General features: G+C 41.3%; 2 protein-coding genes across 9 annotated transcripts in view; one reads left to right on the top strand and one right to left on the bottom strand.

The window, feature by feature from the left end:
* Positions 1 to 64: 64 nt before the first annotated feature.
* gstr (glutathione S-transferase rho) lies at positions 65 to 5,089 on the top strand. Its single transcript, XM_067411342.1, has 6 exons — positions 65 to 351; positions 507 to 572; positions 3,784 to 3,889; positions 4,055 to 4,173; positions 4,424 to 4,512; positions 4,624 to 5,089. The coding sequence occupies exons 1-6, from the start codon at positions 184 to 186 to the stop codon at positions 4,754 to 4,756; spliced, it is 681 nt and encodes a 226-aa protein (XP_067267443.1). The 5' UTR covers positions 65 to 183; the 3' UTR covers positions 4,757 to 5,089.
* An 835-nt stretch (positions 5,090 to 5,924) lies between these two features.
* The window catches only part of fhod3a (formin homology 2 domain containing 3a), a 65,979-nt gene continuing 44,406 nt past the window's right edge, over positions 5,925 to 27,497 (bottom strand). For all 8 annotated transcript variants that reach the window (XM_067411321.1, XM_067411323.1, XM_067411325.1 and 5 more), the window contains 10 exons: positions 27,145 to 27,303; positions 18,523 to 18,705; positions 17,622 to 17,741; positions 17,276 to 17,437; positions 15,824 to 16,014; positions 15,536 to 15,740; positions 10,352 to 10,375; positions 9,085 to 9,283; positions 8,831 to 8,989; positions 5,925 to 8,758 (listed from right to left, as the gene is read on the bottom strand). In XM_067411321.1, coding sequence (XP_067267422.1) covers positions 8,679 to 8,758; positions 8,831 to 8,989; positions 9,085 to 9,283; positions 10,352 to 10,375; positions 15,536 to 15,740; positions 15,824 to 16,014; positions 17,276 to 17,437; positions 17,622 to 17,741; positions 18,523 to 18,705; positions 27,145 to 27,303 — 1,482 coding nt within the window. In that variant the 3' untranslated portion in view covers positions 5,925 to 8,678. The remainder of the gene's footprint in view (positions 8,759 to 8,830; positions 8,990 to 9,084; positions 9,284 to 10,351; positions 10,376 to 15,535; positions 15,741 to 15,823; positions 16,015 to 17,275; positions 17,438 to 17,621; positions 17,742 to 18,522; positions 18,706 to 27,144; positions 27,304 to 27,497) is intronic.

Genomic DNA, 27,497 nt, shown 5'->3' with positions numbered 1-27,497 from the left:
ATTAGGCGCGCGTCTTCACATGGACTGCGCATGCTCCCTGCTCCTTGAGTTTGAGAACAAACCACGCCCACGTGTTGTCAGACTCGAAACGCCAAGTATATATTTACTGTGACGCAGCAAAAATCTGGTTTCCTTTCACACAGTTACAGCCACATTTCCTGATTAAACTCGACATTAACAGTCATGGCGCAGAATATGATGCTTTACTGGGCTTCGGGGTCTCCGCCGTGCTGGAGGGTCATGATCGCGCTGGAGGAGAAGAAGCTGCAGGGATACAAACACAAACTTCTGTCGTTTGACAAGAAAGAGCATCAGAGTGCAGAAGTGAAGGCTCTCAATCCCAGAGCTCAGGTGCGTTCAGCTGCTTTACAAACACGCGATTTCCTATGATTGCATTACGTGTTTTATACATATGCCACTTTAATGAAGCGACAAAACATTTCCCAAACTTTTGATTTAATATTGCACTCTAACTAATTCTATTTATTTTATTTTTATTTTTGCAGCTTCCAACTTTCAAGCACGGAGACCTCATCGTGAACGAGTCTTTCGCCGCGTGTCTGTATCTGGAGGTAAAACTTTCATTACAGAAAAACGTGGCGAGAATCTAATGTTCGTAGAAATAAATCTGTGCCAAATTTTAACTCACACAATCCTAAGGCGTTATAATTCTTATAAATAAGCAATTAAGATGCTCAGCAAAAACTCAGTTGACAATGAGACTCCATTCCTGCCACAGAAGACTCACAGTTTGGTAAATCTTAATAACAAAAAAAGTCAAAGTTGTGATATAAAAGTAGAAAATATGACATACTAGCCATACATAAGTCGAAAATCAAATTATGACAGAAAGTAATCATAATTATGACATACTAAATCATATCCGAGATAAAAAGTAGAAGTGATAACATTAAGTCGTAAAACCGAAATTGACAAAGTCAAAATTATGATGCAATAATAATCATTATGATGTCATAACTTACTTTTTATGTCATTATTATGAAAAAGTCAAAGTTTTGACCATCTCATAATTATGAATTAGCATCTCATCATTTTGGCTTATGTCATAATTATGATTTACAAAAGCAAGTTTTTTTTTTTCTTGTGTGGTAAAAATGATAGTTAACTTAAAGAAACACTCCACTTTTTTTGAAAATAGGCTCATTTTCCAGCTCCCCTAGAGTTAAACAGTTGAGTTTTACCGTTTTCGAATCCATTCAGCCGATCTCCGTTTCTTGCGGTACCACTTTTAGCATAGCTTAGCATAGTTCAGTGAATCTGATTAGACCGTTAGCATCGCGCTTAAAAATGACCAAAGAGTTTTGATATTTTTCCAATTTAAAACTTGACTCTTCTGTAGTTAAATCGTGTACTAAGACCGACAGAAAATGAAAAGTTGTGATTTTCTAGGCTGATATGGCTAGGAACTATACTCTCATTCAGGCGTAATAATCAAGGAACTTTGCTGCCGTATCATGGGTGCAGCAGTACAATGATATTACGCAGCGTCTCTCACAAACGTCTCCATGGTTGCAAGGCACGTTCCCTGTGCAAGCAGGGGCTCACGGGCACTGCGTAATATCATTGCACTGCTGCAGCCATGATACGGCAGCAAAGTTCCTTGATTATTACGCTTGAATGAGAGTATAGTTCCTAGCCATATCAGCCTAGAAAATCACAACTTTTCATTTTCCGTCGGTCTTAGTACACGATTTAACTACAGAAGAGTCAAGTTTTAAATTGGAAAAATATCAAAACTCTTTGGTCATTTTTAAGCGCGATGCTAACGGTCTAATCAGATTCAATGAACTATGCTAAGCTATGCTAAAAGTGGTACCGCCAGAACCGGAGATCGGCTGAATGGATTCGAAAACGGTAAAACTCAACTGTTTAACTCTAGGGGAGTTGGAAAATGAGCCTATTTTCAAAAAAAGTGGAGTGTTCCTTTAAAGGTGCCCTATGTAAGAATGACAGCTAGTGGTTGAAATGAGTACTGCAGGCCTAATTCAAAATATTGTTTGTATAATTGGTTTTATCCACCTGTTTCCGCGGGGCGCTACTGTAAAAGAGAACGTGGGTACAACTTCCGGTGAGGCGGCGGAAGTAGCATACCAATGGTATTTTGTGTTCTAATTAGCGAAGAGGCTAAGTGTTTTTTGGATCATTGTTTACTTTGTAAAGTTGCAAATCTTTATGAGAGATGTCGTTACGGCGCTCAGGGACAACATCTCAGTATACTACATTAATATCACAATACAATAAACAGTTTTCGTGCCCTTAATTGCTCTTTACTTTACTGACCTTCCACAAAAGTGCTGCTGCATGACTAGAGCATCCAGACCCTGCAATACATGAACAACCCGCGGTCTGTACTTCCCGTCACTGATGCTAGCAGCACCAAAGCCTTATGATGTTATTGACTCCTAACGTGCGTGCCAGAGCCAGTCGCGTTTCCACTGTATGCGATGCTAAAGGCTACTTGTGTTAACCACTGCGATAATACACTTATGGAAAATATCAGAGACTGCTTGAGGAATGAAGACAGTTCTTATGTGATTATAATCGTGTATTTATATGGTTTAATGTTTTATCTGTCTCTTCCCTGTGCCTGTTGATTCCTGACAAATGCATATTTAACAGATTCACACTCCGGTTAACTCGTATAACTCATAACTCCTGTTGTCTTCTCATGAGCTCCCTCTGTTGCTCTGGCTGAAAGGATCAGGATAGATAGACGGAGAGATCGCGCAAACATCCTCGGATAGCAATCATCGCATAATTTAGAGGAAAATCAATAGAAAGTCTCAGAAAAGTGACGTAAACATAGGGTATGTTATCAATATATTTCTAAATGTGTAAGCCTTTAGATTTAAAAGCCTTAATGTAATTGTTTTTTGCGTTCTTGTGATCGTAAATAAATGGAAGCAGGCCTAACTGAATAGGTCTGCGTTTTCTTTTTATGTCAATATAAATATCAGTTAGATTTAGCATGATTGATGTGCACTCCTGACATAAATTAATACATTACTATTACTGTAACATTTTTTATTGTAAAACATTGCTCAAATATTGATGCCGGAATCTTAAATCTTTAAGTAAAAAACAAACGTTCGCAAGTTTGGATCGTTAAATCTTGAATGACTGTCAACTGTTGAATGAATGAGTGTCACGTCCAGCTTGTTTACTTCGAACCGGAAGACGCTCCCACGTTTGACGCAAGGCCTCATGGGGCGTAGGAAACTTGTGGATACAAACACTACATTTGAGTCTGCGACATCTCACAGCAACCCAATGGATTACAGTCCAAATGAACCACAATAATATCAATATTATCTATTAAACTGGGATAGGTGAGTTACAAATAATCACTTCGTACTAGTTTTCAAGGGTTTAAGACAAGCTAATGGCATCAAATTAAATGTTTTTATTCCAATTCAGAGTAGATATTGAATTTTATCCTTTCCAATGTAGACTTTCCATGTTTATGACCATTACCATGCCAAACACTCAGAGAGTTGTCATGACAGAAATGTATTAAGAGGTTATATTGCTTGATGGGAAAGTTTTTGTGCTTCAATGTCTCTCAATGTGCTTTTCTTCATTATCATCTTACACATGGATATTTTTTACTTAAAACTCCAAGAAAAATATCAAAACGACTTTTGGAATTGAAATTAAATCCATGCTTTTCAAGGGAGAGTAGTAATAATAATAGATTTCTTTGTAATAAATGAACAGATCCAAACTTAAGATGAGCATCACGTAAATGTTTGTGGTTTCTAGAGTGCGTTCAAGTCTCAAGGAACCCGTCTGATCCCAGATGATCCAGCTGAACAAGCGCTCGTCTACCAGCGGATGTTTGAGACCAACAACCTGCAGCAGAAAATGTGTAAGAGATTTAAATCATGAACAGTGCAGCTGAGAATATCAGCGCTGGCTTGGTCAGTGGCGAACATTTATCAAACTTCTGTTATAATTGTATTGAGGAAAATTATGGGGGACCATGATCAGCCAGATAAACCAGTTATTTTGTGTTGAATTCTTGTGTGTGCAGATGACGTGGCCTTCTATAAGTGGCATGTTGCTGAAGGAGAGCAACACGAATCGGCCCTGAAGAGGAATAAAGAGAATTTAGTTACCGAGCTGAAACTGTGGGACGGATACTTGGAGAAGGTCATGTTTTATCTCTGTAGCTCTTTATACAGTACAGATTGTTTCAGTAATAAACTGGAAAATAACAGAATCAGTGATGCAAACTTCACCAAATATGAGACAAATTCAGCTGTAAATCATAAAATATCATCCTTTATTTTATTTTCCATTTGCATTTACACGATTAACTTGTGATTAATTGCATTAGTAAAGTCAAATGGATTATGAATGCCTACATCATTGAAACTTCCTCTGTTTTCCTCGTTCGTAGATGGGTAAAGGGTCGTACCTCGCCGGCAAGAACTTCACCATGGCGGACGTGGTTTGTTTCCCCGTCATCGCATTTTTCCCACGACTTCAGTGAGTGGATTAATAATCAATCCTTCTCCATGACGGCATGTTTGATCATAACGTCAGGTTAAGGGTCGAATCAGAGGCTGGTTTAATGTTTGATCTGTTTCTGTTTGGCAGCTGTCCTAAAGACAGATGTTCTCGACTGATGGAGTATTACGAAATGGTGAAGGATCGTCCCAGTATTAAAGCCAGCTGGCCTCCACACTGGCTGGACAATCTTGAGGGTCCAGACCTGCTGAAGAACCTGTGAGGAACACGAGACGTCCCCAACAATCAGCTCTGATGTATTCAGTTATTGCCTATGTTGTGTTTCCTAATGAAGAAACCAACACAAACTTCTTTCTTACAAGTCAATTTACACCTACAGCTATTAAATCACAACTCTTGTCTTGTTTACATTGTGGCACCTTTAATTTGTCTGACGTTTCTAGCATTTTTTCTGTCACTTATCTTTGATACAGCAGACCGCTTAATCTGTGCACTTTATTTTGAAGCTCATTGTTATTGTCTGTAATGGAAGATTAACATGTTGTTTGGGATTAATAAAGTTTTGTCCTGTTCAATCAAGATGAGGAAAATATTTACCATCATTACAAGAAATAAAAATATGGTTCAGTTTTAAATTATTAGCACAAAATATTAGTAGTATTTTATTTGTTTACATTTTAGCAGATTCACCTGAAATTAAATTAAAGGTTACGTTTCACATCTTCAGTGTTTTAAAAAAGCAAGCATTGGTTCATGCATGTGTGCAACTTTGAATTAAAATGACAAATGTCAAACGTTTGCTTTAAAATAAAAATAAAAAATTGATCATGAAACGAATACAAAACCGAAATGTACATAAATTTTAACAAAAATTAACAATTTAAATCATCAAATGTGAAGTGTCACAGAATTGTAATGTCAGTTTCCGGCTTTCACTGTAAATTCTAAGATGATTTGTTCTTTTTTACTTCCAAAAACGGTACATTAAAAACAGTTGCAATAAAAATGCGCGCTAAAGATGGGCTGCTCTTGCCTACCAAATAAGCTTTTCAACGCCATTTGAGTGTAAGAAATAAAAATGATGGGACATTTTATGTCCGATTTTGTTGCTGATTTGAAATAAGATATTAAATGCATATTAGTCAAGCATTTTTTAGGATTTCAGGATTCCCCCATTCAAGTAAATAGGACTTGTTCTAAAGGACTTTGATAGTACTTACTGTTTACCAATTAACAGGTTTTTACTGCAGCATTTTTTTTACAATTTAGAACAGTTACAATAATTTCTTAAAGTGAACAAATAAATAAAAATTATATATATATACATACAAAGATGTTCATATGTATTGAAGGGCAAGATCTCAATAACACTGCAGTTTTTTCACTCTCTTCAGGTGTCAGAAACAGACACACACACAGACAGCGTCTTACTTCAGAAAGGGTTTATTGCCAGCTGTGAACGCATGCGGATCAAAGTGGAAAAATGTTACAGTACAAGGCTTTCAATTCTGCAAAATGAGTTCCCTACTAAACATTACAGGCTTTAACAAGGTAAAACAGAGCGGTGTGGATCGTGCAAGTCTGTGTTTTGTGTTCTGAAAAACTCAAGTTTCTGTTCAAACACTGTAAACTAAAAACTAGGTTTTTATTGCTGACAACATCTGAGCACGTCCTCTAACACTGTGTGGCGTTCGTGGCTTCAGTTGTCTTTCTTAAATTAACATGTACAGGAAAAACTATCAGACAGCAATCTACAAAATAACAAAAAGGGCATTAACATTTATACAGTCTTGTTCATCATCAAAAACAGTTTGACCGTTCTGTACATTTAGAATAATTTTTGGAGATAGAATGCTGTAGATTTCATAAAAATCTTTAGTTATTTATATAAGTCTTGTTTTCTCATAAAAACCCCATATTAATGGATGGTAAGGTGCAACATGATGGTTCTCATTACAGCTTGAACCAACAAAAACTCCTCGCAAACACAGACAATCAGAAGCAGGACCTGGAGAATGTGAGAATATACAGTAGAGCTGCACGATTCTGGATGAATTGAGAATCATGATTTTTTTTGTTCCAAATAGAGATCACAATTCTGAACAAAAAGCTAAATAAAATAACGTATAAATTACTAGAGGTTCTGATAAAATATTAATTGCTGCAGTCTATTTAAAAATGTTTACTTAATTAGAATGAATATTTTAAAATATCGGTTTGAATGAATGATTCAATACTTCACTTGTTTCATTACTGAAAGAATCAGCGGTTTTGAAGGAATCTCTTGAGTGAATGATTCAATGACTCACTCATATAGACTTCACTTGTTTCATTACTGAAAGAATCAGCGTTTTTGAAAGAATCTCTTCAGTGAATGATTCAATGGCTCATTAAGACTTAACTTGCTTCATTACTGAACGAATCAGCGTTTTTGAACAAATCTCTTGCGTGAATGATTCACTGACTCACTCAAATAATTTACTTGCTTCATTACTGGATGAATCAGCGTTTTTGAATAAATCTCTTGAGTAAATGATTCAATGACTCACTCATATAGACTTCACTTGTTTCATTACTGAAAGAATCAGCGTTTTTGAAGGAATCTCTTGAGTGAATGATTCAATGACTCACTCATTAAGACCACTTATTACTAAAAGAATCAGTGTTTTTGAATGAATCTCTTGAGTGAATGATTCAATGGCTCATTAAGACTTAACTTGCTTCATTACTGAATGAATCAGCATTTTTGAACAAATCTCTTGAGTAAATGATTCAATGACTCACTCATATAGACTTCACTTGTTCCATTACTGAAAGAATCAGCGTTTTTGAAGGAATCTCTTGAGTGAATGATTCAATGACTCACTCATTAAGACCACTTATTACTAAAAGAATCAGTGTTTTTGAATGAATCTCTTGAGTGAATGATTCAATGGCTCATGAAGACTTAACTTGCCTCATTACTGAATGAATCAGCGTTTTTGAACAAATCTCTTGCGTGAATGATTCACTGACTCACTCATAAATACTTCACTTGTTTCATTACTGAAAGAATCAGCATTTTTGAAAGAATCTCGAGTGAATGATTTGATGACTCACTCATAAATACTTGTTTCATTACTGAAAGAATCAGCGTTTTTTCAACAAATCACTTGTGTGAATGATTCAATGACTCGCTCATACTTCACTTGTTTCATTACTGGATGAATCAGCATTTTTAAACAAATATCTTGAATGAATGATTCAATGACTCACTCATAAATACTTCACTTATTTCACAGCAGAATCATTGTCACTTAGTAGTCAGATCGCATGAGTGTTTGAATCAAGATTGCCATCTTTTAATTATTAATCGTGCAGCTCTACCGTACGATGCAACGAATCCTTAGATTTGGCCAAACCACATGAATGAGTTTATTATTCTAGTTCCTTCTGTGTCAAAGGCACACTGAAATCTACTATAACACACTCTCAACAGAAAGACGCCAGCAGTGGATTCGCAGCATTTTGCTGTCATAAAACGGGTCGTTTTTCAAAAAGCACAGACCCACGTCATTTAAAACATACCAGAATATGGCAAAATATGGCAAAAGATATAAAAGTCAACAATATTTTTATAAACTCCAATGGTGGAAACGTCCGAGTCTGTGTGTGTTTGAAAGCTGTTTCACAGTCCGAAACCGGAAAAATAAACATATTTAATGCTCTTATCTTATACATTTTACAATAAATAAACCAAAGTATCAGACCACAGCCTGATTAAAACAATTTTACTGATCTGACTGATGCAAACAAAGTGATTTCATTTCATCACTCCTCTGTTTTCTATTTGAGACGAGATTTAAATAAAAATAATTAAAATGAAGAATACAGTCAAAACCCTGAGTTAGTGTTCAGTCGGGGGTAAAAACATATTCTCACCTTTTGTTTGACGTCTTTTTAAAGGGATTTTAAAAAGTCACAGTGCAGGCCTGTGATTGGCTGGTGAGGTGCGATGTAATGAGAGGGCGTGGCTTAGAATGAAACACATATAAAGGAGGCGGAGCAGAGGGAGCGTAGCTCAATATATGATCAGCCGTTTCATTAGACAGATGTTTTTACTCTGGTATCTTGGGTATTCTGTTGTCCTGAGGTGAGTTCTGCTGAAGGCAAAAGCGTCAGTGTGGTTCAGTCGGGACGTCCCGTTACACCGGCATCTCCGACGTGTCGAATCCCAGCGCCTGGGCTTCTTCTGGGGTCAGACCGCCCTTCAGAGTCCTTCTCACTGAGACACAAGAACAACCACAGTTAGTTTTAGTTAATAGCAGTCGCTCCAGTAATTGAGAGATTAACCTACATGATTTTCGGTTTGCGCGTGAGCGTCGTCGTTCACGGGGTTGCGCTCTTTCTCTGGGACATTGAGTGGCTGAACGCACAATCCTCTCCATGATCTCGTCGGCAGCGTCGTCCGTCGCACACTGGGACTCTTCGTTCGCGGCTGCTAATGGGGTTCGACCTTCAGAGAGAGAGAGAGGGAGACTCACATGAGGATGCAGGTCTGTTTTATCTGAGCGTGTTAATGCTGATGTGATTCCTCCGTGTGCCGCTCACCTCTGCTGGCTCGTGTGCGTAAGCGCGTCCGCAGGCCCGGCACCACGGTGCTGTCGCTGTCGCTGCTCTGCAGGCTGGTCTTCAGCACGGCCTTCATCTGCTCGTGTTCGGCCGCTTCTTCAGCGTGACTCAAACCCTGCGGCTCCGTCTGCGGCCCTACGGGAGGAGCGCTGCTGCTGCTCACACACACACGACCCGCCTGAACACACACACACACATCAGTCAGACACACTGACCCCAGTGAAGAACATATTGAGACATGATTACAGCTGCCTGATCTTTTGGAAAAATTAGAATCTTTTCTGTAATATTTAACAGCGTTTCCCGAACTTGGGTTCATGAGGTGATGAAAATAGTTATTAAAATCATAAAAATGTTAAGTTAAAAATAAACAATTTTAAAATAAAAAGCAATCAAAACACTTGGAAAAAAATGATAAAATCATGAAAAATTTAAATAAATAAATAAAGATAAAATAAAAAATATATATAATAATTAAATCATAATAAAAGAAAACAAAACAGTTAAAAATGAATAAAATCATAAAAAATGTCAAAATAAAATAAATAAATGCAATCAAAATAAAACACTTTGAAACGTAAACGTAAAATTAAAATAGTATTAAAATAAAAACAATCAAAATAAAACACTTACTAAAAAATAATATAATAAAAAAATTAAAATAAATAAATAAATAATTGTAAAATCGAAAAAACAATTAAAATAAATGAATAAATAATTTTAAATTAAAAACAACCAAAATAAAAACCTTAGTAAAATGAATAAAATCATAAAAATGTCAAGTTAAATTAAATAATTTAAAATAAAAGCAATAAAAATAAAACACTTACTAAAAATTAATTACATCATAATAATATTATAATAAATAAACAATAAAGGTAAATTAATAATTTTAAAAACAAAAACAATCCAAATAAAACACTAAAAACTATACATTTTATGTTTGCCTACATGTTATGTGACCATTAACTAACATCAGAAAACCATGGACAAGTGATTGATAAATGTATTTATTTGTGCTGATAAATATTAACTTAAAATCTTAGCATGACTTCAAGATAACACACACACTCCAGACCAAATCAAGACTAAAACACTGCCGAGCATTTCCAGGTTAGCAAATCTGTAGAGGGTTATACAGTGAGACTCAATCAGTGACGCTGTGAGCTTTAACAAGCATCAAGTTATTAAGACATTAATGGTTAATATCTGCCAGACAGAGAGCAGAACAAACACACCCTCATACCTCACTGTCCTCTTCATCATCCGTCTGTGTGAGAAAGAGAGAAATGAAGAATGAACAGATGCCTTACAGTCTCAAGTAGTGCTGATTCTGGTTGACTGCTGAATAATCAGACCACTAGCTCCACCCACATCAGTAAATAATCAAAACTCTAGCCCCGCCCACACGATAATCAGAACACTACTCCCGCCTACACCAATAATCAGAGCACTAGCTCCACCCACATCACGGAATAATCCGAACTCTAACCCCGCCCACACCACAGTATCTTCAGAACTCTATCACAGAATAATCAGAACTCTAGCCCCGCCCACATCATGGAATAACCAGAACTCTAACCCCACCCACATCACTGGATAATCAGAACTCTAACCCCACCCACACCACAGTATCTTCAGAACTCTATCACTGAATAATCAGAACTCTAGCCCCACCCACATCACTGAATAATCAGAACTCTAGCCCCGCCCACATCACTGAGTAATCAGAACTCTAGCCCCACCCACATCGCTGAATAATCAGAACTCTAGCCCCGCCCACATCACAGAATAATCAGAACTCTAGCCCCGCCCACATCATGGAATAACCAGAACTCTAGCCCCACCCACATCACTGAATAATCAGAACTCTAGCCCCGCCCACATCATGGAATAACCAGAGCTCTAGCCCCACCCACATCACTGAATAATCAGAACTCTAGCCCCGCCCACATCACTGAATAATCAGAACTCTAGCCCCGCCCACATCATGGAATAACCAGAGCTCTAGCCTCACTCACATCACTGAATAATCAGAACTCTAGCCCCACCCACATCGCTGAATAATCAGAACTCTAGCCCCGCCCACATCATGGAATAATCAGAACTCTAGCCCCGCCCACATCATGGAATAACCAGAACTCTAGCCTCACTCACATCGCTGAATAATCAGAACTCTAGCCCCGCCCACATCACTGAATAATCAGAACTCTAGCCCCGCCCACATCACTGAATAATCAGAACTCTAGCCCCGCCCACATCATGGAATAATCAGAACTCTAGCCCCGCCCACATCATGGAATAACCAGAACTCTAGCCTCACTCACATCACTGAATAATCAGAACTCTAGCCCCGCCCACATCATTGAATAATCAGATCTCTAGTCCCGCCCAAATCATGGAATAACCAGAACTCTAACCCCGCCCACATCACTGAATAATCAGAACTCTAGCCCCGCCCACATCATGGAATAACCAAACTCTAACCCCGCCCACACCACAGTATCATCAGAACTGTAGCCCCGCCCACACCACAGTATCATCAGAACTATCACAGAATAATCAGAACTCTAGCCCCGCCCACATCACTGAATAATCAGAATTCTAGCCCCGCCCACATCATGGAATAACCAGAACTCTAGCCCCGCCCACATCACTGAATAATCAGAACTGTAACCCCTCCCACATCACTGAATAATCAGAACTCTAGCCCCGCCCACATCATGGAATAACCAGAACTCTAACCCCGCCCACACCACAGTATCATCAGAACTGTAGCCCCGCCCACACCACAGTATCATCAGAACTATCACAGAATAATCAGAACTCTAGCCCCGCCCACATCACTGAATAATCAGAATTCTAGCCCCGCCCACATCATGGAATAACCAGAACTCTAGCCCCGCCCACATCACTGAATAATCAGAACTCTAGCCCCGCCCACATCACTGAATAATCAGAACTGTAACCCCGCCCACATCACTGAATAATCAGAACTCTAGCCCCGCCCACATCACTGAATAATCAGAACTGTAACCCCGCCCACATCACTGAATAATCAGAACTCTAGCCCCGCCCACATCATGGAATAACCAGAACTCTAACCCCGCCCACACCACAGTATCATCAGAACTATCACAGAATAATCAGGGACTAGTTGCACCAGCTGTGCGCAAGTTACAACGTAGACTAGTTTTGACGTAAATGGGCACTAAGTTACAACTTACGCACTACTAAATATTTTTGTGTTGCACCATTAAACTTAGTTGAAGCGTAACTCTACGTATACACTAAATATTTACGGAAGCCTCCTATCAGGAGTAACGGTTGGAATAAAATAGCAGACTGACTGAAATGCATCAATAAGCTCTTGTTTTACCTGACAGACTTCATTCTTTACACATATATGATGCTGCTGACATTTACGCTCTCTTAAATTTTAAGAGAGAGAACATCATGTGAAAAGATTACTTTGTTAGACACTCTTCAACACGAACCCGTTAAACAGCGCGCCGCTGTGTGCATCGGTCCTATCACTCCGTGTTGTGCATGTCAAATAAAATCAGTCATAATCAATAAATGTAATTTCTTATGTTTTTGTTGTTGTTTCAGTATTTATTTATTGATCCTTATTAATTTCGTTTCAAATACAGTTTCTGAATGTTATTTACATATAAAAACATTTACGATTAAGTAGTAGGCTATTATATTTAATGGGAACTTATTTTTACTGTTAGCTACGTGAGGCAAAATAAGTCAGAATGAAGGATAAACTGAAATTCACGGAATTTCAACAACTTCTGCGCCTGTATTTGAAGGATAACTGAAGGTAAACGTCATATTATGCGACTACGCATTACTTTACGGAGACCTTACGAGCTACTAGCTACGTTCTGCCTTAAGAACAAATGGTGCAACCGAATAAAGTACAGAGTTAGTTACAAACTAGCTAGTAGTTACTAAGCCACTAGTGCGGACTTTACGTTCCAATTTAAGAAAGAACTTACGAACGGCTGGTGCAACCCTACCCTGAACTCTAGCCCCGCCCACATCACTGAATAATCAGAACTCTAGCCCCGCCCACATCATGGAATAACCAGAACTCTAGCCCCGCCCACATCACTGAATAATCAGAACTGTAACCCCGCCCACATCACTGAATAATCAGAACTCTAGCCCCGCCCACATCATGGAATAACCAGAACTCTAACCCCGCCCACACCACAGTATCATCAGAACTGTAGCCCCGCCCACACCACAGTATCATCAGAACTATCACAGAATAATCAGAACTCTAGCCCCGCCCACATCACTGAATAATCAGAACTCTAGCCCCGCCCACATCATGGAATAACCAGAACTCTAGCCCCGCCCACATCACTGAATAATCAGAACTGTAACCCCGCCCACATCACGGAATAATCAGAACTCTAGCCCCGCCCACATCATGGAATAATCAGAACTCTAGCCCCGCCCACATCACTGAATAATCAGAACTCTAGCCCCGCCCACATCATGGAATAACCAGAACTCTAGCCCCGCCCACATCACTGAATAATCAGAACTGTAACCCCGCCCACATCACGGAATAATCAGAACTCTAGCCCCGCCCACATCACGGAATAATCAGAACTCTAGCCCCGCCCACATCATGGAATAATCAGAACTCAAGCCCCGCCGACATCGCTGAATAATCAGAACTCTAGCCCCGCCCACATCGCTGAATAATCAGAAGTCCTGTCCGTGAGCTGTCACATGATTCAGAGCTCATTCTACAGCACAGCAGCTCTGTCTCTCTCATCACAATCAGCATTTGTTCCTAATTATTTCAGGGACCTGTAACTCGCTGAAGTGAAGCAAACGCAGGGGTTAAACTGAAAGAGCTGCTCAGAGACACCGAACACAGCGCTGTTCCTCCATGTGACACGTGATTGTTATTTCTGTGGCGATGTTTCCGTGTTTAAACAGCTGTGAACTCGCTCAAGTGAAGCCGGGTTAAGCCGTATCTCATCTGGGATCTGAGCCCACGAGCCTGCGGTTAAACCATCAGCGTCTCCACCGCTAGAAAACACTGAAACGTCAAAGTGAGAATGGAGCGGCGAGTGAATGATGAGCTGAAGAGGCCCAGAATAACCGCAGTGAATAATCACTGTACGGCTTCCTCAGGCCTGCAGGGAACATCACAGTTACTGACAGGAGAAGTGTGAGCTGGTACACACACATTATATTCCTCTTTCACAGGCGGATCACACACGAAAGAAAACACACTTCTAATCTGAAGTGACAGGGTTTAGGGTGGCCTTTTGAAGAGGGTTTGTGAGCTGATGAAATGCTAATAATCAATTACATCATAAAAACGTAAAATTACAATAAAAACAATCAAAATAGAGAACTTGTTAAAATGGATTAAAATCATAAAAATAAAATAAGTAAAAAAAAAAAAAAAAAAACTCTTACTAAAATTAATTAAAATCATAAGAATGTAAATTTAAAATAAATTATTTTAAATTAAACAATCAAAATAGCACAATTACGAAAAATAATTAAAATCATTATTAAATAAATTCATCATTTTGAAATAAACAACCCAAATAAAAAACTAACTGAAATTAATTAAAATCAAAATGTAAAACCAACATGTGAATTAAAAATAAATGATTTTAAATTAAAAACAATATAAACAGAACAATTACTAAAAATAATTAAAATCATATTAATAAAAATAAATCCTTTTAAAATAAGATAAAAGATACTTACTAAAACTATTAAATTAATCTAAATGTAAACACAAATAAAACCTTTTAAATTAAGAAAACATCAAAATAGAACAATTACTAAAAAATAATCGAACTCATAAGCATATAAATTAAAAATAAATTATTTTAAATTAAAAAACTGTAACTGAAATCATATTAATAAAAATAAATAAAATAAATAATAATTAAAAAAAATATATATAATAAAAAAATAATAAATAAAATCATAAAATAAATCCATTGGAAATTAAAAACAATACACATACTAAAATGAATTAAAATCATAAGAATGTAAATTAAAAAGAAAATGAAAAACAATAAACATAGAACAATTACAAAAAATTAAAATCATATAAATAAAAAATAAATCCTACTAAAATTAAAAACAACCAAAATAAACCAATTAATAAAAAATCAATAAATAAAAATACATAATTATAAATTAAAAACAACCCAATAAAATTAATTAAAAGTACAGAAATATAAAATAAAAATAAATCAACTAAAACAACTACTTGCTAAAATTAATACAACTAAAATAAATCAACTAATTAACAAAAACAAAACACTTGATGAAATATTTCCCTGCATGTCATGTGACCATTATCTGCCATCATGTGAACGTGTTGATAAATGACTGAAGTCTGCAGGTAAACCCGTGGTCTGACGCTCACCTGTGTGTTGATGTCCGTGATCATCTTGCCGCGCGTCTTGTTCCTCTCTCTGTGGTCGGCCCGCTTCTGTTTCTGCTGCAGGACGCGGTCGCGTGTGGTCCGGTACTCCAGCGCGAACTCGCTGATGATCTTGCTGAAGCGAGTCACGCTGATCTCCCGAACGCTGTAGGCCGGATGACCCAGGAACAGCAGGAACGAATGAAACCTGGTGCGGAAACAACAGCGTTCAGAATCACTGTGGTTCAGATCGTTATTTACTCTGGTGACCTACGACCTCTCACAGTTCACCTGTTCATGATTCTGCGGTGGACTATTTTGAGGATGATGATCCTCTCGGCGCAGTCCTTCAGGAAGTCCGACATCTTCTGCTTCAGCACCGGCTTCATCTCGTGCTTTGCAATGACTTTCAGGTGGTCCCATGATGCTTTGCAGCGCCATTCCATCTGAGTCAGGCTCTCCTGCAGCTGCTCAAAGTCCACCTGCAGAAAAACACACATCAAACACACATCAAACACACATTTCTCTCTTAGTTCGGTTCGTTTAGGCATAAATGAGGTTCGGATGAGGTTCGGTTGAGGTTCGGATGAGGTACGGTAGAGGTTCAGACCTCATTTTTTCGGATGACATTTGGTTGAGGTTCGGATGAGGTTCGGATGAGGTTCGATCCTCATTTTTTCTGATGAGGTTCGGTTGAGGTTCGGTTGAGGTACGGATGAGGTTGAGGTTCGGATGAAGTTCGGTTGAGGTATGGTTGAGGTACGGATGAGGTTGAGGTTCGGATGAAGTTCGGTTGAGGTTCGAAACGGTTAGGATGAGGTTTTGGATGAGGTCTGAATGAGGTTCGAACCTCATTTTTTCGGATGACATTCGGTTGAGGTTCGGATGAGGTTCGGTTGAGGTTCGGTTGAGGTTTGGATGAGGTTCTAACCTCATTTTTTCAGATGAGGTTCGGTTGAGGTTTGCATTCTGACCCAGCTATTCAAAATATAATTAAATATATATATTTTTGCTACAGACAAAGCCATGATAATCTCATGGAAACAAACTTGTCCATCATCTTGATGGATGACACAGAGGAAAAGTTTTAGTTTTTTTTAGTACTTCAATTTAACCCAGTGTTATTTTACTATCATTGATTATTATTATTAATTAATTATTATTAATATTTTGGAATTGTTTATTTATATATTTTCTGTGTCATTTTAATTTTTGGTTTAGAAATTTTTTTTGTAATTTTGTTGTCAATTTTATTACTTTTTATTACTCAATTCGTATTAATTTTTATTTCAGTTTTAGTTATTTTAGTACATCAACAAACTAAACGAAAATGAGAAATGTTAAATCATTTTTAAAAAATATTTTATTTTATATTTTAATTAGGGTGTATTTTATTTTATTATGGTTTTAGTTTCAGTTAAGTATAACAACCCTGACAAACACTTTACACAACAAAATTTTGTAAATATTATTTTTCTTTTAATGTTTATTTTATTTCAAGTCACTATATATATATATATATATATTTTTTTTTTTATTTTTTTTTTTTTATTGGTTTTAGTTTTAGTTATGGATAATAATCCTGCATGGCCTGATCTGACGTCAACAATCTTCCTCTAAACCTGTTCATGCATCAGACAGCAGGATGTTCATCACAGGAAAATAAACGCATGTTAAACTGTCAGTAAAACACGTCTGAATGAGGTGGAGCATGTCAGATCTGAAATCCCGCTGTCCTCGTACCTTGGCGGAGCGTGTGACGGCTCCGATCTCCGAGTACAGGTCCGTGCTCTCGGGGAAGTTCTCCACCACGAGACTGCAGACGTGATGCAGGAGAGACTGTTTATGGACCGTGTCCTTCACTTCAGGAACCTTCTCCAGATAGCTCAGATCGAAGCCTTTAGCCTGCGCAAACATGCCTTCATCATCATCAGGTCTGTATATCAAAACACCCAGATAACAGGCAACGATCTGCCATTATGTTATGAGCAAACGTTCTTCCAGTAACATTAGTAATATAATGATATATTTTTAAAATTTAAACCCAACTGATTGAAATATTTCAGTCTGTGTGTCGTGATAAAATTACGTTTGTGCCGTTCAGGAAGTTTCCAATCGCCAGCAGAGTGGACAGGATAAACCGCAGAGTTTTGTTTTTCTCCAGCTGATCCATGCCCTCCTTCAGGTCCTGTAGCGGCTCAGCCACTTCCTACCAAAGCGGAAACATCACATCATTATTTAATTGACCTATTAAATGCCTGCTCCTCTGACAGAGGATGATGTGACTGAACGACAGGAGGAGATCGAGGCGCAGGTGACTGAACCAGTTTTCTGTGTCCGCAAAACAAATGTGCTTCTCGTTATTGGATTCTTTTGTTTGAAGCACAGGATGTTCCCCTTCATTAGCACAACTGAAAACATCTCCTGCGTCAGAGGAGAGATAAAACACAGAAAACCTGAGGAATGCTGTAAACTTTAATGGAGAGAGAGAGAGACGGGGAATGTTATTTGTTAAAGGTGTTTGGCAGTCTTCACTAACACCTGAAAACGTTTTCTACCTTTGTAGGTAAAAGAGCGGATGTAAAGATGATGCGCAAGTTGATTTCCCTGAAACTGATCTGTTTGTTTGATTATTTCGACTGGGGTCGCGCTCTGAAAACTGTTAACCAGTATTGTTTTACTGTCATGATTTCTTAAGGATCATGTGACACTGAAGACTGGAGTACTGATGCTGAAAATTCAGCTTTGATCACAGGAATAAATTACACTTTACTATATATTCACATAGAAAACAGCTGATTTAGATTGTAATAATATTTCACTGTTTTTCTGTATTTTTGATCAAATAAATGCAGCCTTGGTGTGCAGGAGTATCTTATCGACCCCAAACTTTTGAACCTGATAAATACTGGTGCCACTTTTATTACATCACTTTTATTGCAATCAGTTTCCTGTGACTTTCTTACGTTGACACACGAGCGATCGCTCACCTTCTCCGTGGCTTCATAATCGAGTTTGAAGGCCCAGAGCTGCAGGCGCGCCGAGAGCTCGCTGATGGAGGACAGCGTCAGGAGGAACTGCTCCGCGCTGCCCAGCGGAATGTCAGGATTCACCAGCTGAGCTTCCTGGATCTTCTGTGTCTCTTCTTCTGTGGGAATCATCGTCAGGATTTTCTACAGCAGAGAAAGAGAGAGAGAGAGAGAGAGAGAGAGAGAGAGAGAGAGAGAGAGAGCTTTTACAAACATATTTTTGTGTTTCAAAATCAGATGAGAATGAGTTAAATGTTTCCCACACAATATTGTTTCACTCAGAAATGTAACATTCTAATATTCTAAATATTTTAACATTGTAAATCTGCTTCACTGAAATTTTACATTTTAACATTCTAAATATACTGTTTCACTCAGAAATGTAACATTCTAAATATTCTGTTTCACTCAGAAATGTAACATTCTAAATATTCTGTTTCACTCAGAAATGTAACATTCTAAATATTCTGTTTCACTCAGGAATGTAACATTCTAAATATTCTGTTTCACTCAGAAATGTAACATTCTAAATATTCTGTTTCACTCAGGAATGTAACATTCTAAATATTCTGTTTCACTCAGAAATGTAACATTCTAAATATTCTGTTTCACTCAGAAATGTAACATTCTAAATATTCTGTTTCACTCAGAAATGTAACATTCTAAATATTCTGTTTCACTCAGAAATGTAACATTCTAAATATTCTGTTTCACTCAGAAATGTAACATTCTAAATATTCTGTTTCACTCAGAAATGTAACATTCTAAATATTCTGTTTCACTCAGGAATGTAACATTCTAAATATTCTGTTTCACTCAGAAATGTAACATTCTAAATATTCTGTTTCACTCAGAAATGTAACATTCTAAATATTCTGTTTCACTCAGAAATGTAACATTCTAAATATTCTGTTTCACTCAGAAATGTAACATTCTAAATATTCTGTTTCACTCAGGAATGTAACATTCTAAATATTCTGTTTCACTCAGAAATGTAACATTCTAAATATTCTGTTTCACTCAGAAATGTAACATTCTAAATATTCTGTTTCACTCAGGAATGTAACATTCTAAATATTCTGTTTCACTCAGAAATGTAACATTCTAAATATTCTGTTTCACTCAGAAATGTAACATTCTAAATATTCTGTTTCACTCAGAAATGTAACATTCTAAATATTCTGTTTCACTCAGAAATGTAACATTCTAAATATTCTGTTTCACTCAGAAATGTAACATTCTAAATATTCTGTTTCACTCAGGAATGTAACATTCTAAATATTCTGTTTCACTCAGAAATGTAACATTCTAAATATTCTGTTTCACTCAGAAATGTAACATTCTAAATATTCTGTTTCACTCAGGAATGTAACATTCTAAATATTCTGTTTCACTCAGAAATGTAACATTCTAAATATTCTGTTTCACTCAGAAATGTAACATTCTAAATATTCTGTTTCACTCAGAAATGTAACATTCTAAATATTCTGTTTCACTCAGAAATGTAACATTCTTTCCCATTCAGTCGGTCACGTTCGACGTACGTCGGACAGACCGACGAATAGGAATCTCGCTAGAGAGGCCAATCTACTTCGAGTGTAACTAAACGAGCCAATGCACATTGGCATGCAATCATATGCATCAGCTGCTCGCCTCGCAGCGCGGGTATATAATGAGCAGCAGGTGCGTTGCATCTTCAGCTTTTCGCTTCGGAGCCGAACGGTGTTTGTTCCTGTTCTCTGCAAGCGAGTGTCTGCTAGAAGACGAGTCAAGCTTTTGGTTGAACTTCTCTTTTTTTCCGAGTGCGGGCGAACAGCACAGCAGCGGGGTCGACGTCCTCTCTTTTTCTGTTTCGTTTGCCGTTTTTGAGCAAATAGCTGTTTGACAGCGTCAGAAGGCTGTTCTCACGGCCGGTACGGTGCGCTTTTGAGCGCTGAAAAGCCGTTTTTACGGCTGGTAAGAGTGAGCGCCTTCAAAGAGAGAGAAAGCACATGACAGGCTGCACACAATCCCTGTCTGTGTTGCGGTGGCCGTTCCCCTGCGTGCTTCAGCACTTCTAAAAGAGTAAAGTCCCTGAAAGAGCTTACACAAGTAGATTCGCGTCTTTTTAAAGACGACATCCTACTTGTGTTTCTGGATGCGATCGTTCCTGTCCTCACTGACGGCCACGATCACCGTTTCGCATGTCTGGGCGCGTGCTGAAATGATGTTCGTGGGTGTTCATGTTTTCATATGAGAACATGATCACGTCGACACGCCGGTCGTGACTCTTCTTTCTCCGGGAAGCTTGAGTCCCCTCTGTTGTTGGCCAGCTGCCGCTTGTGTGTAAAAGCACAGCCGCGGCTCTGCCCGACACTCTGGGAGACCGCGGAGATCAGCGAGAGCAAACCTCTCGCTCCTCTGCGTGTCGTGTGCCGTCGAGCTGCCGGGCTGCAGCGCGGGTTGTCACGGCAACCCAGCGCTCGCTCGGCGCTCTAGATGCGCGGTTCCCTTGCGTAATCTCCATTGTAGCGCCCTCTCTGGTGCACCAGAAGAGGTCTACTTTGCTGATATGGCTTGGGTGACATGAGGTTGAGGGGTTCCTTCGGGGAACCAACCCCCTAGGGCCCCTCCCTCTCTAGCGCATTGCAAGCTGTGCAGTTTCTGGATTGGATTGCTGGTCCTTTTCATAGGGGAACCTAGCATTTCATTCAGAGCTCCAGCTGAGGGACAGACGTCGATTGCAGCATCGGAGAGAGTGCTGTTATGCTCTGGAAATGAGGGTGACGCTGCCCACTGTAATGGTGTGTGCTTATGCTGACTCAGATTCAGAGTTTACAGCCATGCTTTCCTGGGTCTTCCAGATGTGCATGGAAAACTTGGCAGTATGGAGGTATATTGGTGCCATAAATATGGAATGCCAAAGGTGCCAATCTGCATAAGTTTTTCCTCTCTCACTACCCTCTTGGATGGGGTGGCTGTACACAGACCACACCCACCCTGCATGTGAGGCCAAGGCACTCTTTTTGCATGAGGGTAGTTCTGTGCTGGGGTTGAGCTGCGCTTGTTGACTAACCGTGATCAAAGTCACGGCGCAGGCCCTCAGCCAGACGATGTCCACCTCCGTGGTCCAGAAGTGCCCCCTGGCTTACCTTGTGAGGTGTGAGAGGTTGTCAAGCTAAATGCTTTCTCAATGCTCCCATCTTACGAGGTGGCCTTTCGGTGACACTGTCGAGGACTGAGCCCAGCGGTTCTCCTCAGTTAGTAGCGGATAGGGGAGCTTCCCATGACAAACCATTGAGTTCCTCTTGGGCCGCCCCTCAGTCTGCTCGTCGCCAAGGGTGTCGTCCCCTGCAAGAAACTCCGGCCCAGCAGGCTCTGCTGTATCCATTGCGGGGAGATGACGCCTCCCGTCTCTGCAGCTGTTTAACTGGTTGGTGAGAATCACCCCTGAGACGGGCGACCCAGAGATGGGTGGGGCTGCTCTTCCACCCCTGGAGGAGGGCCAGGTGGTAAATCCTTTATTGGGTTTGTTTCTGTTCCGCCACTGACCCAAGAGGCAGCGGTACCCAAATTTTAAAGAGCAGTTCCTCCATTTCCAGGTCTGAAGAGGGTTTGGAGAGCAGTGGGAGGAGAAAAACCTCACCACTCTCATCCCCCTCTTCTGTCGCCAGTGGACAGCAGCGAGCAGCGGGCAGCCAAAGCCTCGACTGCTCCCTCTGTCCATCCGTGGAGCCAGGTAAGTGTTGCCTAGCACACTGTGACGCCGCTTCGGGCCGCCTCACAAAGAGAGCCCCCGAGCCGCGTCCCTGTGTTCCACCTCGCTGCCCTGCTGCGGGTACACCGGTGGTCCCTTTGGTCCTGCTTGTACGGTCTCTGCGAGCCGGGTTAGCGCTCCCCAGTCCGTCTCGCTGGCTCCTTCGGACCATCAGGGTCGGCTTTGCAATTCAGTTCGCCCGGCTCCCCCCCCCCAAGTTCAGGGACGTCCTCTTCACTACAGTGAAAGATGCCGATGCCCCTGTCCTGCGTGCGGAGATCGCAGTCCTACTGGCGAAGGACGCGATAGAGCCGGTCCCTCCAGCCGATTTGAGGTCGGGGTTCTACAGCCCCTACTTCATTGTACCCAGGAAAAGCGGCGGGTTACGACCGATCTTGGACCTGCGAGTTTTGAATCGGAGCCTCCACAAGCTACCATTCAAAATGCTCACGCAGAAACGCATTTTCGAGTGCATCCGTCCCCGAGATTGGTTTGCAGCGATTGACCTGAAGGACGCGTACTTCCATGTTTCAATTCTTCCGCGACACAGGCCATTCCTGAGATTCGCGTTCGAAGGTTGAGCATATCAGTACAGAGTCCTACCCTTCGGGCTGGCCCTGTCTCCCCGCGTCTTCACGAAAGTCGTGGAGGGAGCCCTTGTTCCCATGAGAGAACGGGGTGTTCGCATTCTCAACTATCTCGACGACTGGCTCATTCTAGCACAGTCCCGGGATCAGTTGTGCAAACACAGGGATTTGGTGCTCAGACACCTCAGCCAGTTGGGGCTTCAGGTCAACTGGGAAAAGAGCAAACTCGCCCCGGTGCAGAGGATCTCTTTTCTCGGTATGGAGTTGGATTCGGTCGAGCAGATAGCACGCCTCACAGAGGAACGTGCTCGGTCAGTGTTGAACTGCCTGAATACATTCAATGGCAGGACAGCGGTCCCACTGAAGTTCTTTCAGAGGCTCCTGGGGCATATGGCGGCTGCTGCGGCTGTAACACCGCTCGGTCTGCTTCATATGAGACCGCTTCAGCACTGGCTTCATGGCCGAGTCCCGAGATGGGCGTGGCAGCGCGGCACATTCCGGGTGCCAATCACTCAGGAGTGCCGCCGAACCTTCAGTCCGTGGTCGGACCCCTTGTTTCTTCGGGCAGGAGTGCCCCTAGAACAGGTGTCCCGGCATGCTGTGGTGTTCACAGATGCTTCTGCCACCGGCTGGGGTGCCACGTAATACGGGCATGCAGTCTCAGGGGTTTGGACGGGACCCCATCTGCATTGGCACATCAATTGCCTCGAGTTGCTGGCAGTACGCCTTGCTCTGAGCCGCCTCAAAGGCCTGCTTCAGGGCAAGCATGTACTGGTCCGTATGGACAACACTGCGACCGTTGCGTACATCAACCGTCAAGGTGGTCTACGCTCCCGTCGCATGTCACAACTCGCCCGCCATCTCCTCCTGTGGAGTCGGAAGCATCTGAGGTCGCTTCGCGCCATTCATGTCTCCGGTGTGCTCAACCGTGTGGCCGACGAGCTATCACGAGCTGCGCTGCCAGGAGAGTGGCGACTCCACCCCCAGGTGGTTCAGCTGATCTGGAGAGAATTCGGAAAGGCTCAGGTAGACCTGTTTGCCTCACCAGAAACCTCCCACTGCCAGTTGTTTTACTCTCTGACCGAGGGGACACTCGGGACGGATGCACTGGCTCACAGCTGGCCCCGGGGCCTGCGCAAATATGCGTTTCCCCCAGTGAGCCTACTTGCACAGACCCTGTGCAAATTCAGGGAGGACGAGGAGCAGGTCTTGTTAGTTGCGCCTTACTGGCCCAACCGGACCTGGTTCCCAGAACTCTCACTCCTCGCGACAGCCCCTCCCTGGCCCATCCCTCTGAGGAAAGACCTTCTTTCTCAGAGACGGGGCACTCTTTGGCACCCGCGTCCAGACCTCTGGAAACTCCATGTCTGGTCCCTTGGACGGGATGCGGAGGTTCTAGGTGACTTACCCCCTGAGGTACTTAACACCATCACTTCGGCACGTGCACGGTCTACGAGACGTGCTTACGCCTCCAAAGTGGAACCTGTTCGTCGAGTGGTGCTCTTCTCGCCGGGAAGACCCCCGAAGATGCTCGATCAGAGTCGTGCTTTCCTTCTTGCAGTAGGGTTGGAGCGTAGGCTGTCCCCCTCCACCCTCAAAAGTCCATACTGCTGCTATATCCGCTTACCACGACCACTTAGATGGCAAATCTGTTGGTCAGCACGACCTGGTCATCAGGTTCCTTAGGGGGCGAGACGGTTAAATCCTTCTCGTCCCCTCTCCATACCCTCTTGGGACCTCACTCTGGTGCTGAGAGCACTTCAGATTGCTCCCTTTGAGCCTTTGCTGTCAGTAGACTTAAAGATTCTGTCTATGAAGACTTTGCTGCTGGTGGCATTGGCCTCCATCAAGAGGGTAGGGGACCTGCAGTCATTTTCGGTCGACGAATCGTGCCTGGAGTTCGGGCCGGGTGATAGCCACGTGGTACTAAGACCCCGGCCTGGCTATGTGCCCAAGGTTCCTACCAGTCCCTTCAGGGACCAGGTGGTGAGCCTGCAAGCGCTGCCCTCGGAGGAGGCAGACCCAGCCCTGGCTTTACTCTGTCCAGTCCGCGCTTTGCGACTGTACATAGACAGAACCTAAAGCCTCAGGACCTCAGACCAGCTCTTGTCTGTTATGGAGGCCAGCAGAAGGGAAAGGCTGTCTCCAAGCAGAGGATGGCCCACTGGATAGTGGATGCCATCGCCCTGGCTTACCAAGCTCAGGGTGTGCCCTGCCCGCTCAGGTTGTATGCTCACTCCACGAGAGGTGTCGCATCCTCCTGGGCGCTGGCTCGTGGCGCCTCGCTGACAGACATTTGTAGAGCTGCGGGCTGGGCGACACCTAACACGTTCGCTAGATACTATAGCCTTCGTGTCGAGCCGGTCTCCTCCCATGTTCTCGCCACAGGTCAGAGGCACGGAGAGGCCCCGGCTTAGTGTCGGCTTGCTGCGCTACATGCGCTTCTTTTCTCCAGAGAGTCCCTACAAGGCAGACCCTGTCGAGTCCTCCGATATCCCTTCGGCAGCCGACGTGGCGGAGCGTCTGGCGCCAGGCCTATACTCCGTTGTATCCTTGAGAACCGGGTTTAGGCTGGGTTCCATATGTGTGACCCTACGGGGATCCCATATGGTTGGTTCCACGGTTGCTCCTAAACGAAGCCCGTGTCTTTCCCTCTGGGAGAACCTACCCTTCATCGGGTTGGAGTCACCCCAGCTCTTCCATATGTAGCACAGCCCTACAGGGTTAGTCCATATGTACTTCTCCACATAACTCCTTCGGGGAAGGATGTGGCTTCCGCAGCGTTCCTTTCCCAGCGAAGGGTACGCTTTCCCAGCGTTATCCAATAGTCTCACTGAATGGGTTTTGGGGAACAGCAGTGATCGACTCTCTCTGTGTTAGCCCTGTCCCACCATCCTCAGGCAAGGGGGTTCAGGTGGCTTGCAACAGAGCGCTGGAAGGGGCAGCTCCTGTGGCGCTTTGGTAGGGATTCCTATTCGTCGGTCTGTCCGACGTACGTCGAACGTGACCGACTGAATGGGAACGTCTCGGTTACAAAGGTAACCCTCGTTCCCTGAAGGAGGGAACGGAGACGTACGTCCCGTCGCCACAGTCGCTGTACCCCGCTGATGCTGCCGCCTATCCGGTTCGGCTCCTCAGCGAAAACCTGAAGATGCAACGCACCTGCTGCTCATTATATACCCGCGCTGCGAGGCGAGCAGCTGATGCATATGATTGCATGCCAATGTGCATTGGCTCGTTTAGTTACACTCGAAGTAGATTGGCCTCTCTAGCGAGATTCCTATTCGTCGGTCTGTCCGACGTACGTCTCCGTTCCCTCCTTCAGGGAACGAGGGTTACCTTTGTAACCGAGACGATATATTCTGTTTCACTCAGGAATGTAACATTCTAAATATTCTGTTTCACTCAGAAATGTAACATTCTATATATTCTGTTTCACTCAGAAATGTAACATTCTAAATATTCTGTTTCACTCAGAAATGTAACATTCTAATATTCTAAATATTCTAACATTGTAAATCTGCTTCACTGAAATTTTACATTTTAACATTCTAAATATTCTGTTTCACTCAGAAATGTAACATTCTAAATATTCTGTTTCACTCAGGAATGTAACATTCTAAATATTCTGTTTCACTCAGAAATGTAACATTCTATATATTCTGTTTCACTCAGGAATGTAACATTCTAAATATTCTGTTTCACTCAGAAATGTAACATTCTATATATTCTGTTTCACTCAGAAATGTAACATTCTAATATTCTAAATATTCTAACATTGTAAATCTGCTTCACTGAAATTTTACATTTTAACATTCTAAATATTCTGTTTCACTCAGAAATGTAACATTCTAAATATTCTGTTTCACTCAGAAATGTAACATTCTATATATTCTGTTTCACTCAGAAATGTAACATTCTAAATATTCTGTTTCACTCAGAAATGTAACATTCTAAATATTCTGTTTCACTCAGAAATGTAACATTCTAAATATTCTGTTTCACTCAGAAATGTAACATTCTAAATATTCTGTTTCACTCAGAAATGTAACATTCTAATATTCTAAATATTCTAACATTGTAAATCTGCTTCACTGAAATTTTACATTTTAACATTCTAAATATTCTGTTTCACTCAGAAATGTAACATTCTAAATATTCTGTTTCACTCAGAAATGTAACATTCTAAATATTCTGTTTCACTCAGGAATGTAACATTCTAACATTGTAAAATGTACGATGTAACAAACGTTTCTGCACCTCGATGCCCTCTTTGTTGAGCGCATACTCGTCAAAGTTCAGTATGGCGGTTTTGATAGTGCGCGGCGGCGGAAGAACCGTCAGGCCGATGTTGATGGAGTTGCTGCGCTTGGAATCCAGAACAATAATCTCCTGGCGCTTCCCATCTGCTGCGGTTTTCTGTTCAAGACACAAATATCATCATCTGAAATATTACAGCCCAACAAATGAGAGTCAAACACCTGTGAATAATAAGAAAATCATATATAAGGTTATATAAGGTTTAACAAAGTAAAATTGTAAAAAAAAGGAACAAAAAAGTAACTTGAGCAAAACTTCATTTGTTTCATTGAATGTATTGTGATGGGGCTATT

This window comes from Chanodichthys erythropterus, chromosome 15, assembly GCF_024489055.1.
Source record: "Chanodichthys erythropterus isolate Z2021 chromosome 15, ASM2448905v1, whole genome shotgun sequence".
Classification (NCBI taxonomy): domain Eukaryota; kingdom Metazoa; phylum Chordata; class Actinopteri; order Cypriniformes; family Xenocyprididae; genus Chanodichthys; species Chanodichthys erythropterus.
Note: the sequence above shows the minus strand (reverse complement) of the source record. Positions and strands in the feature narration are given on the sequence as shown.

Bases quoted from the DNA above. Each gene is read 5' to 3' on its own strand.
- gstr (XM_067411342.1), top strand. From the start codon at position 184: ATGGCGCAGAATATGATGCTTTACTGGGCTTCGGGGTCTCCGCCGTGC. The intron at 4,174-4,423 runs GTCATGTTTTAT...CCTCGTTCGTAG, and splicing joins GGGACGGATACTTGGAGAAG to ATGGGTAAAGGGTCGTACCT. The intron at 4,513-4,623 runs GTGAGTGGATTA...TCTGTTTGGCAG, and splicing joins GCATTTTTCCCACGACTTCA to CTGTCCTAAAGACAGATGTT.